Source organism: Carettochelys insculpta, chromosome 27 (genome assembly GCF_033958435.1).
Source record: "Carettochelys insculpta isolate YL-2023 chromosome 27, ASM3395843v1, whole genome shotgun sequence".
NCBI classification, from domain to species: domain Eukaryota; kingdom Metazoa; phylum Chordata; order Testudines; family Carettochelyidae; genus Carettochelys; species Carettochelys insculpta.
In genome coordinates, this window is record NC_134163.1 from 4,081,357 (window position 1) to 4,093,919 (window position 12,563).

Genomic DNA, 12,563 nt, shown 5'->3' on the forward strand with positions numbered 1-12,563 from the left:
TGAGCAATCATTCAAAGAAGAAAATACAGTTGCCTGTTCTGTAACTGGTGTTCTTTGAGATATGTTACTCATGTCCATACTCAAACCCTCCCACCCTACTCGCTGTTGGAGTAGCTGGCAAGAAGGAAGGGGGTCGTGGTGGGGTGTGTGTGTGTGTTGTGCAGTGTATATATTGGTCAGCATATCAGCACTGCTCTGGGGTTGCCACACCCACCCTGTGGCTACTAGCTAGGGCAAAAAGCTTCTAGCGACTGGGCGTGTGCCCGCACGTACCCAACTTGGAATGGACATGAGCAGCTCATCTTGAAGAACACCAGTTACAGAACAGGTACCTGTCATTTGTTTTCTCCCAGCCCAAGTTCATTGCTGCTTAACAATTTTTGTTCAGTGCAACGAAAGTACTTTGTCACCCTGCCACTAGCATAAAGCCGTAGAAGTGTCTTCCTCCATGTTGTGAGCAGGGGCAAGGCTCGTTTCTGAAATGGGACATTGACATGTATCTGAGGAAGGAGATTGCTTCGGGCCAAATTTTGTGGCAAAGTATTCTGCACATAAGATTTTAAAATTCTGCATATTTCATTAGTTAAAATAATACAGTATAACCATGGCACTTTCAATCATTTTGGTAATTTCAAAATACCCATCAGTATGTCTGTAATGTAGGCAAAAAAATCAGGAAATGAATTCCTTACTCAAAACACTAATACAGATCTTTGAGTAATAATTATTTAAACTACAATACAGAAACAGGTCCCACAATGCAAAGACTTGAAGGGGTCAGGGTAATGGAGGAGCTCAGGGAGAGGGAACTAGTTGCTGAACATTAGCTGGGGAATGAACCTGGAGTGGTGGTGTTTGTGGGTGGGAGGGGGAGATTTGTTAGGGATCTGGGAACTTCTGCCCTGGATGACTTCTAGTATTTTCCATTGAGTTAGGCACATCTGCCCCCTCCCCTTGTGTCTGTGCACCTCCCTCCCCCATCCCCAAATGTTCCTGTTCAGTCAGGCATATCTTCACGTCTCCATGTTTCCCTTCACCCACACTTGCCCAATCATAGCTGCGCCCATCCGGCCCTGCACACCCACCCTTCCCTCCCATGTGGCCCTGTGCCCCCACTCCCAGTCAGCCCTTTGTTCAGTGTCACCCCACTAGCTCTTGTGCCCCATCCCAGTGTGTCCCATCCCACTTCTGACCTCCCAGGCTGTGTTATCCCCCAAAAAGCCCTTTGTGTCTTGCTATGTGGCCCCGCAAGCTGGCCGCTATGAGGAAGGCTGCCTCTGCCCCCTTCCTTTCAAAGGTTGGTGGCTCTGGCCCATTTCTTCTAGTACCTCATCAGTCATGGTGGACAAAAGGCGGAATTGCAAAGTGACCCCTCTTGTGGCTTCCCTTCAACTTCCCATCTGTATCAATTATTGAAGAAACAGACATTCAAACACAAGAGCTTTATTATGCGCAGCTGGCGGAGAGCAATTTTGCTTGTTAGGCACAATGAACCTGACAGAATTAAGTGAAATTCCTTTAGTCCAGCATATCTGGCACCGGACAGGTGCCGGATTACCAAATTTTCCAGACTGTTGGCCATCACCACCCCCACACACCCCCAGCTGCACCTCACCACTCCTGCACTCCCTGGTTCAACTCCACCCCCTGCAGCCCTAACCCACCCCAGGCTTAATCCTCTTGCCTCTCCCCCATAACCCCAACCCACCACCCAAGCCCCCTGATTTATGCAAATGTTAAGGTATGCAAGGGTGTTGTGGCACGCAACCCTCATGTATCTCAGGGGACCACTGTATGATGGACCATCAGATTTTGCCAGATTATCTATGTAAATGGGGTTATTTTTGCCAGTTGCTGGACCATCGGGATTTCCTAATCATCAGAGGCTGGTTTAAAGGAATTTTACTGTATATAGGGTGCCAGTGAGTGGAGAGAAGCAAAGGGGGTGGGTGTTCCCCAAGGACCCCGGGCAGATGCTATCAGCAAGACACAAGTAGTGCAAATAAGTCAGTCATCTAAAAGATTACATAAGTGCTCCGCCCTTGGGTCAGGTTTACATGTGACTACAAAGCTATTGTAAGTTTTCTCTTGTAGAAGATAGGTTAAATTCCCATTCCTAGTCTTTAGGAATGTCAGATGACACCTTCTAGTAGGTGTTACCATAGGTACATTCCTATATGGCCTTGAAACATAAAGGAACAAATAAGCAAGACATATATGCTGCTACTCCTTTCTGGACTCAGATTGGCATCTGTAGACATGTTGACATATTAGACCTTTTCTGGAGCTAGGCTGAAGAAGATCCATTATCTTGCTTTTGCAGACTTTTGTACACATCTCCAATGAATTACGATGCTGTATTTCAATATGAGCCCCAGTTACTGCTTTCACAACACTTAGCACTTGTTTAATACTGAGTAACTAAAAAGAGACTCTGCCATACCTTGTTCACTTAGAATGGAAGGTTTGGGGCCTACGTTGTATAACTTTATTAAGGATTTTTGAACAAAGACTGGCCAAAATCCATCATAATACAATATCTTGGCCCTTCAGTTATTCTTCAGGAGGAGGAGGATGTGTAGAGGATGTTAATTCTGTGCTGGCACAGCGGCGCAGAATTCTCCAGGGAGCAGGGGATGTAGGCCTGAAGCTGCAAGTAGTTATAGGCTTTCCCACTGCTTTTCAGCCAAAACAGTTAACTTTTCTTTTTCGAAACATGCTTCTCATCCTTCAAACTGAAAAGAATATCCCAAATACAGTTTAATCCAGTAATCAGCATTTGCAAATAGTAGTTACTGTGAGGTGTGAACTCTTGGACATTAGCTCTTAAGATTACAAATGGCAATTGAATTACACCATGAAATTTTGACTGCTAATAGTGGCAGAAACATCTAGTTACTCTGGAGTGAGGGCGTAGCTGTTATAGTAGTATCATGTCATCTTCCCAAAACAATGACAAACTCACCTGTATTGGGGCATACCATATGGTCTGTCCTTCCTGTGTCTTATACTAGTGAGCGTTGGGGATGGAGCAGTGCTTTGTGGTTTGTTCTGTGAATCCAAACGCTGGTGAAGTATTTCTAGTATAGATTGCTGATCTGATCCAAAGATTAGCCAGTAAAATTCTTTACGTCCCTTCTTCCACTGGTTTTCTGAGCACTGAGCAGGGCTCATGCAGGTTTAATTATTTCTTTATTCTCAATAACAAAGTTTTTTTTTTTGTTTCTGTTGCAGAAATGTCTTGTCAGTGGCACAAGGTTTATATCTGGAAGATACCCAGCTCCAGTACTCCCTGGTGGCATATTTTATAGAATGAGCAGGCCTGTTTTAGAGCTACATCAGGTATGTTAATGAGCCAGGTTTTATGCTTGCGTGAGACTGAAAGTGTGTTTTCGTAAAAATCAGAGCATATTCTATTAGAAATTGATATTCTTCTAACAAGTAGCTACTCTAGGTTATAGGCTTCTATGTGGCTTTCAAAGATGTGACAGATTTTTTGGTGTTTGGATTTGTCCCTCCATGTGTGTTTGCCAGCAGTGAGCGATGATGATGCTAGCAGATGATAAAATCCATCTGTTTGTGCAATAGGGATGTTCCTGATTAACCAATAGGAGCTGGAGCACTTCTGCCTGCTGGCAAACCCTAGTCCATCCATGGCAGAGGTGGAGGGCCTGCCTAACTGCCCTCCCCACACCCTGTTTAATGGTTAACTGGTTAAACTTAATGTTTAACTAGTTATGTAATTAAACAAGATTTTACATCACTAGTGTGCAGCCCTCAAGAGCCGCAAATGGCTGGTTATCAAAAGCTGTCAGTATCAGAGGGGTAGCTGTGTTTGTCTGTATCTGCAAAAATGAGAAGTGCTGTGGCACCTTTAGACTAACAGATTTTTTGGAACATAACTGTTCGTGGGCAAAGACCCCTATCAGCTCAGGCAGGGCACTGTGGCTTCTTTGCCTCTGAAGGGTGTGGCGTGTTTTGCTTGTCTGGCTGTACCGTTCTCATGCTCAGTGCAGTGTATGGATTCTGATTGCTGTTCTGAAGGCGTGGTGCTCCTTTACTAAGGTATTTTGGACGTCCTCAAGAGGCTTGATTTCTACATCTTTTTGCAGGGCAAACATTAAGGGTAAACCCACCTGACTGATATTTAATCTCTTTAGATTGTACAGACTGCAGTAATTATTTTCTTTTTAGTCTAGATATTATTCTTCAGGAGGCAGAAAAGGCTTTATTTCAGGATTTGTGGACAACATCAAACAGGAATTAGCCAAAAATAAAGAGATGAAAGAAAGCATTAAAAAATTCCGGGATGAAGCTAAAAAGCTAGAAGAGTCTGATGCACTCCAGGAGGCAAGGAGAAAATATGTAAGTCTCCCTATGAATTCTTTCATTGTCTAACACCTTCACTGGCCAGTCAGTCTACAAATTGAGAGCATTGTAAAGCTGTTGGGTTTCCTGTATTCAGGGAGGGTCTGAGCTGACTGATGAAAACACCAGTAGGTGCACTGAGCTAGAGTTGAAGAGTTAAATACTTCTACATTTTGGGACGTGATTTCTTTCCAACAGCCATTGTAATAGAACTCAAATAAGGAGCTAAAAAGTCATGTATTTATAGATATGGAGGTAAAAGCAAGGCATTTTTGCTTTCATTATTTAGATTAGATAAAATCACATTCTTAATTGGTCATAAAACAGTTTATTAGAAGACAGAAAGCACTTTCATTACACCACTGAGGCCTGGAGGTCTGTTACCACAGCGTTGTATGTTCTTTTGGGACCAGTACAGTAAAGGAACCCAGGAAACATGAAAATGGGAATTAATAATTTTGAATTGCTTCGCATTTTGTATTTGCCTTTTAACATTTTCTTTCTTTCTCAAGTGTATTCCAAATACGGGTGTGTACATGTATTTTGTGATCTTCCATGCTTCCAGCCGTTGTTATAATAGGCTGCTTGGGTTGACACGTCCTGTTCCCTCTTACTCCTGGTGTTCCTTTGTGCTCTTGGTCTTTTAGCTGAAAGTGACCTGCTCCATTGGTGTATCATACTTGTTTGATAGTTTTTACTATTATATACCACTATCTATCTACAGGAAATTTAGTGTTAGTCTACCCTGACTGGGCTATGCTTTCTCCCCTCACATACTCTGCAGTCTGTTTCCTGTGTTCCAGGGTTTAGAAATTCTTTCTTGCCTGTGTTCATTTTTTCTGAAAGCAGTGAGCACCAATGGTCTCTTTACTACCTTGGGGAGGCTCACATTATCACTCACTGCATGATTTGTAGGTCTTCCTTGTCTGGGGCTTGGGAAGTGCAGGAGGCACTTCCAGAAGTACTGGCTGGGGGAAGCCATCCACAGCCATCTATGCAGCATCCATTGCCAGTGATGAGCACTTTTCATGCCCCACATCCAATGATCAAGGACAAGCCCAGACAAGAGGCAGGACACGTTCTAGTGGGCTAGAGAGCACGTCCTTGTGGAGTACTGCTTCTGAGTGCAGCCTTTTCTTCCTGAGCCAGGAGAGGTTGGGGGAGATGTCACAGCTCAACCCGGTGGCACTAATGCCTAAGCTTCTCTGCCTTGAAGGTAAAGCAAAGCACAGAAAGAATCCAGTGATACCACATGTTGTCGTGTACCAACTGTGCTGGAATGGTTCCTGGCACACATGCTGTCTGTTCCACGACTGTCTGCACTCCCGTTGGTCTAACCAGCCCCATGGGTACCGCTTCAGTCTTCCAGCATTTGCACAGGCACTCCCCAGACTCCTGGCCATTTGGAGCCCCTTTCTTACTGGAGGGATCAGTGCTACCGTTCCTACTCTCTCTCTTCACTTGTGAGGTTCCCACTATGGACCTACCCCAGCTGACATTTTTATTTATAAATAAAAGTCCATGTCTATGAGAAGCAACTGATAAACTGTATTATTTCTTGGAACACAACACTGGATTGAATAGATGTCACTTATCAGTTGAAAAAGAGAGGATTCTTCTAATTTAGTCCTACATCTTTTATTACATGCCGCTAGCTCAGTATCATGGCAACCAAGTTACCGGATTAATAGAACCTGAAGACTCATGCAGATGTGCAGAGAGCAGCCACTGAGCCCCAGCCTCACTCTCAACAAAACTTTATTGGCGCCACACTGAGCGCAGGACACACGGCACCTCCGCTCGGACCTTGCACTGTGGCTGGTCTGTTCTGCTGGTTCTATTGCTACTTGAGTCTATTGTGGACCTGCATTGACTCAATAATTATCTCAAAAAACTGAGGTTCCACAAGGTCTCCTTGGTTCTGTCATTCCCTCTGTCGAGCAGAGGGATTGGGCGCTGCTCTCAGCATGAAAGATTCTTCTTTCTTTATATCCCTCCTCTGAGGCCACAGAAGTTTCCTCAGATTTATCACAAACTAAACCCATTACCAGTTCGCTTTCCTCCCCTTGGATCTGTCAGCAACACTTGGTGTTTTCATGAAATGCATGGTGGAGGTAGCAGCCTTCTTCATAAGGTGAGGCAGTCAGATCTACATGGACCTCAGTGACAGGCTGATCAAAGCTGTTCAGAAGCTCAAACGAAGAACAGAATCAAGCCATCTTCCATGCACTGGGCTTGCTGATGAACAAGCAAAAGTTGGCCTTTGTTTCCATCCAGTGAATAAAGTTTATTGGTGCAGAAGTAGAATTGGCCCTGGGCAGAGGTTTCCTTTTGGAGACTTAATTATTAATTAAGCTCTTGGAAGAGGGGGAAGTGATCAAAAGTAGCCAACATGGGTTCACCTGGGGCAAGTCCTGCCTCACCAATCAGATCAGCTTCTATGACGACATAACAAGATCTGTGGACATGAGGAAGTCAGTGGATGTGATATACCTTGACTTCAGCAAGGCTTTTGATATGGTCTCCCACAACATTCTTGTCCATAAGTTAAGGAAATATGGATTGGATCCTTGGATTATAAGATGGATAGAAAGCTGGCTTGATGGTGGGCCCAACGGATAGTGGTCAGTGGCTCAATATGTGGATGGCGGTCTGTTTCAAGCGGAGTGCCACAAGGCTCGGTTCTGGGGCCGGTGTTATTCAACATCTTTCTTAATGACCTGGATGAGGGACTGGGTTGCACCCTCAGCAAGTTTGCAGATGACACAAAACTAGGGGGAGAGGTAGATACTTTAGAGGGTAGAGAGAGAATCCAGAGGGACCTGGATAAATTAGAGGACTGGGCCAAAAGAAATCTGATGCGGTTCAATAAGGAGAAGTGAAGAGTCCTGCACCTGGGGTGGAAGAATCCCAAACATTGTTACAGGCTGGGGACCGACTGGCTCAGCAGCAGTACGATGGAAAGGGACCTCGGGGTTATGGTGGATGAAAGGCTGGATATGAGTCAACAGTGTGCCCTTGTAGCCAAGAAAGCTAACGGCATACTAGGGTACATTAGGAGGAGCATTTCAAGCAGATCTAGGGAAGTAGTTATTCCTCTTTATTCAGCACTGGTGAGGCCACATCTGGAATATTGTGTCCAGTTTTGGCACCCCCCGCCCCAGTATAAAAAGGATGTGGATTTGCTAGAGCAGGTTCAGCGAAGGGCAACAAAAATGATTAAGGGTCTGGAACACAAGACCTATGAGGATAGGCTGAGGGATTTGGGCTTGTTTAGTTTACAGAAGAGAAGACTTAGGGGTGATTTAATAGCAGCCTTCAGCTTCCTGAAGGGGAGCTCTAAAGATGAGGGTGAGAAATTGTTCTCAGTTGTGTCTGATGGCAGAACAAGGAGTAATGGTCAGAAGTTGAAGAGGGAAAGGTGTATGTTAGATATTAGGAAAAACTTCTTCACCAGGCGGGTGGTGAAGCATTGGAATGTGTTGCCTAGAGAGGTGGTGGATTCTCCATCCCTTGAGGTTTTTAAGTCCTGGCTGGACAAGGTCCTGGCTGGGATGACTTAGTAGGGGTTGATCCTGCTTGAAGCAGGGGGCTGGACTAGATGACCTCCTGAGGTCCCTTCCAGCCCTATGATTCTGTGATTAACTCTGATATCCAAAGTCAAGGCCCATCCACTTCACCATATTAGCCTGGTTTTGCCTCAGACTTTTGGTACACATGGCTGCATATGTTTTCATACTATGGTACACAAAATGGTGCTGGGACCCCTGCAAAATTTGTTGACCTCTGTGTAATCTCTGAAGAGATACCACATGGACTCCGGTGCTTACAGTTCCTGTCCTGGTCCTTGTCTGTCTTAAGTGGTGGAAGGGTCTCTGATTGTTGGCTGTGGGTGTTCCTTTTGTCACTCTGTAGACTTCAGCATTTTTAATTTTGGATGTAGCCAGTCTACATTGAGGAGCTTACCTTGAGCACCTCAGAACTCAGGGCCTAATGTCCCAGGAAGATGTCAGAGCTCAGAGAAGTTGGGCAAAAATGTGCAAGTGCTTCTTGACAGCGTGGGAGCCATGTTTTACATCAGCGGTCACCCACCCAAATCTCTGTGCCCTCTGCCTGTCTCTGTGGAAGCTCCCATGGTTGAACCCAGAAGAACAGGCCTGTTTGGAGCACATGTACCAGGTCTTTCTGGGTAGTAAGAAGCTGTCCAATAGAGCTATCTAGCCAAGAAGGAAGCATTTCTTAGTGTGGCCTCTCACACGCTCAGTAAGGCCTCACACAAGCTCAGTCATCCCTCCAGTCAGTAATAAAATATCTACTCCAACAGAATGTCTGAAACAGGATTTAATCCTCTTATCTACCAAGGTGTGTCTATTGGATATCTCAGCCTCCCACCCTTGGTGAATGGTGGTTGGTCGTCTTACCTGAGATGTCCATTTGCTTCCTTAAAGAGCAAGAGAGACTTTTTACTGTCAAATTTGGAAATTGATTTCATGGTGGGACTTAAATCTGGTTTTATCCAGGTCCTATGAGCCTTTAGCATCATACCCTCTTGTCATTTCTCTCCTGGAACATCACCTTCCTGGTAGCAATTACCTTGGCCAGGAGGGTCTCGCAAATTAAGACCCTTACATCAGATGTACCTAACCTGTGTTCTAAGACAAGGTTCATCTACCCTCCCACCCAGCATTCCTTCCAAAGATGGTCTCACAATTTCATATTAACCAGGCTGTTTTTCTGCCAATTTTATTCCTGAAACCAGACTGGAATGCAGAGGAATGGTTTCTCCACTTGTAGGGTGTTAGATACACCTTAGGCTTCTATGCTGAGAGGCCCACGCCATTTCATAAATCCATGCAGCTCTTTGTGGCAATAGCAGACAAGATGAAAGGCCTATCTATTTTGGCCCAGAGAATCCCATTCTGGATCACTACCTGTGTTGATATACTACAACCATGTGGGTGCTTCATCTCCTGCCATCTTGACCAGACCTCATCAGCGTTTCTGACCCAGGTCCTGATCCAAGACCAGGTTGCAACCTGGTTGTGAGTGCATTCCTTCCCTGTCCACTGTGACATCTCTTGTGAGGATAAAGACTGAGTTCACAAGTGCAGTGTTTCAGTTCTCATGTCCGTGACTTCTGAGCTCACCTCCTTGGGTCCTGCTTCTGAGTCACCTAACATGGAATGGCCGTGAGTGGCCCACTTGAAGAAAAGTGGTCATTTTCCATAACTGTTCTTTGAGATGTGTTGTTCCTGTCCTTTCCACACCAACTCTCTTGCCTCCTGTTGGAGTTACCTGGCAAGAAGGAACTAAGAAGGTGTGTGGCTGACTGTACTGCATGTGTGCAGCACCAGAGGGAGCTAGGACCAGCCTGACTGATGTCACTGAAGAAAAAATTTCCAGTGATGGTGCCTGCAGCTCACGCACTCTCACCAATGTGAAAAGCATGTGTGCAACACATCTTCAAGCACAACAGTTACAGAAAGGTTAGAAATCATTTTTTCTGTAGGGCCTGTGGCTCTGAGCAGGAAGGGTGCCTCTTTCCAAGTTGGCATTCACCCAGTCCATCAGAAGCATTTCCGTTTTGCAGGTGGGACTGTATCTCTACCAATTCCAAGTCCTCCCTTTGAGCATCACCACAGCTGTTTGGTCTTCATGGTCTTTGCTGCGGTGGCAGCACAAGTGTACTGCATCGGCTGCTCAGTGTATCCCTACCTGGATGACTAGCTGCTTGTCCTGCTATCTTGATGAGCTTACCTCTGCCATTCTCGCCCTTTGTGCTTTCCTGACCTCTCTGGGTGTCTGCCTTAATGTTGAGAAATTGTTACTCATCTCTACACAGACAGTCAACTTCCCCAGAGTGCAGCTCAAGTGAGTTGCAGGGTCGTCCTTCCTTTTGGCGGACTGCTTCTCCCTGCTGTGAACTTCTGCTCCAACATTCACTCTACAGTCTGCCATTGCCTCTCCCTTCTGAGTCTGGTTGTCATGTGGGATCTCAAGGGCTCTGAAGTTACTTGTGACTGACTGATTTGCTGGTAGATCCTTTGTCTTATTCAGTTTGAATCTATTATAACACTTGCTTGTTTGCTTCCTTTATTGTGATTTCCATAGTTAAGGCAGCTATTGGTTTACGCTTCATTGATCTGGACCCATATCTATGCTTCCAATTTTTGCATTGGAAGCGTAAATACAGGCAGAGAACAGACTATGGGAAAAGGCGGCCTAGGCAACATGAATGAAAATGGAGAGCGCTTCAGTGACTTTTGTTCCTTCAACAGATTGGTGATAGGTGGTAGTGTTTTTCCACACAGAAGGATCTATAAGGTCACTTGGTTTTTACCTGACCACCAGTTAGACAACCAGATTAATCACATATGTATCAGCAGTTCTTTCAGAAGATCAATGCAGGACATCCACGCTAGGAGAGGAGCAGATGTAGGTTCAGACCACCACTTGGTCATGGTAAAACTCTAGGTCAACCTCAAGAGTTACACCACAACAGTGACCAAGCTGGGACTGAGATTCAACACAGAGCAGTTGAAGGATTTAGAGACCAGATCTGGTTTCCAAGTGGAGGTGTCCAGCGGATATGTACTTTTAGCAAACCTCATCCCGAAAGATGCTACCATGGAACAAACTTGGGAACACACCAAAACAGCCTGGAAAGAAACCTGTGTTAAAACATTGGGAAAGAGGACAAGATGCGACAAAGAATGGATCACAGCAGAAACTCTGAGAAAAGTGGAAGAACGAAAGGACAGAAATGCAGCAGTCAACAACAGCAAAACAAGAACATCCAAAGTGGAAGCTCAGAGACTCTATTTAGAAGCCAGCAAAGAAGTTAAAAAGGCTGTAAAACAGGACAAGAAGAATTTTGTGGAAAACCTTGCACAACAAGCCGAACAAGCTGCAGGACAGAGAAACTTGAAAGAGCTCTATAACATCACATGGAAGCTAGCTGTGTCATGGCATACAGTGGATCAGCCAGTACAGGATATGGAGGGGTGTGTGTTGTTAAACCCAAGTGAGCAGCTCAGTAGATAGAAGGAACGCTTTGAAGAGCTACTGAACTGCCCTGCCCACATGGAGCTTCCTGAGTTACCACTGCAGATTAAGAGCAGCAGACCTACAAAAGCAGAAATCAGAAAAGCCACTGCCCACCTGAAAAACAGAAAAGTACGTGGTTCAGACAACATCCCTGCAGAAGCAGTCAAGGCAGGTAGTAAGACATTAGTCAACGTGATATATAATCTATTTGGGACACTGAAGAGAACCCACAAGACTGGAAACATGGCTACCTTATCAAGCTTCCAAAGAGAGAGAACCTCAAGGAATGCGAGAACTGGAGGGGCATCATGTTACTGTCTACTCCAGGAAGAGTGTTCAATAGGATTCTTTTGGAGAGAATGAAGACAGAAATTGATAAATGGCTATGGGAAGAACAGGCCGGCTTCCCAAGTGAGAGCTCCTGTACTGACCAAATAGCAACTCTCAGAGTGATCATAGAACAGTCGCTCGAGTGGAATGCCTCACTGTACATAACCTTCATAGACTTTGAGAATGCCTTTGACAGCGTTGATAGAGACACTTTGTGGAAACTGTTGCAACACCATGGCATCCCATCCAAATTTATTAACTTGATTCGTTGAACGTATGAACCCTCGGCATGCCAAGTTGTTCACAATGGTGCCTTGACAGAATCCTTCAACATGCTGTTGAGTGTGACAAGGGTACCTTTCCTGTTCTTCAAAAACAACAACAAGTCCTGCGTCACCTTATAGACTAACACATATTTTGGAGCCTAAGCTTTCGTGGGCAAAGACCCACTTTAATGTAAGTGGGTCTTTGCCCACGAAAGCTTAGGCTCCAAAATATCTGTTAGTCTATAAGGTGCCACAGGACATCTTGTTGTTTTTGAAGATACAGACTAACATGGCTACCTCTCTGTTACCTGTTCTTGATCACAATGGACTGGATTATGACCAGGACAACATATTATCATTAATGGGGCTTTCAGTGGACACTTTTCAAACAGCTAGAGGACACTTATTTTGGTGACGATGTCCTCCTCTTTCCACATTGACATTAAAGCTTGGAAGAAAAGGTCACAACACTAGACAAAACTGCCTCAATGACTGGACTGAGCATTAACAAGAGAGAGACCAAGACAATGAATGAGAATCAACCTCTTCAAC

General features: G+C 45.0%; 1 protein-coding gene across 3 annotated transcripts in view; it reads left to right on the forward strand.

Moving 5' to 3' along the window:
• Nucleotides 1–12,563, forward strand: part of TIMM44 (translocase of inner mitochondrial membrane 44) — a 65,003-nt gene that overhangs the window by 1,100 nt on the left and 51,340 nt on the right. For 2 of the 3 annotated variants that reach the window (XR_012642661.1, XM_074978432.1), the window contains exons 2-3: nucleotides 3,235–3,342; nucleotides 4,195–4,365. Coding sequence is in view for 2 of the 3 variants with exons in the window: in XM_074978432.1 (XP_074834533.1) it covers nucleotides 3,235–3,342; nucleotides 4,195–4,365 (279 nt within the window). In the remaining variant the exon portion in view is untranslated. Of the gene's footprint in view, nucleotides 1–3,234; nucleotides 3,343–4,194; nucleotides 4,366–12,563 lie in introns of those variants that run through there. The other variant, XM_074978433.1, reaches the window with a different exon arrangement.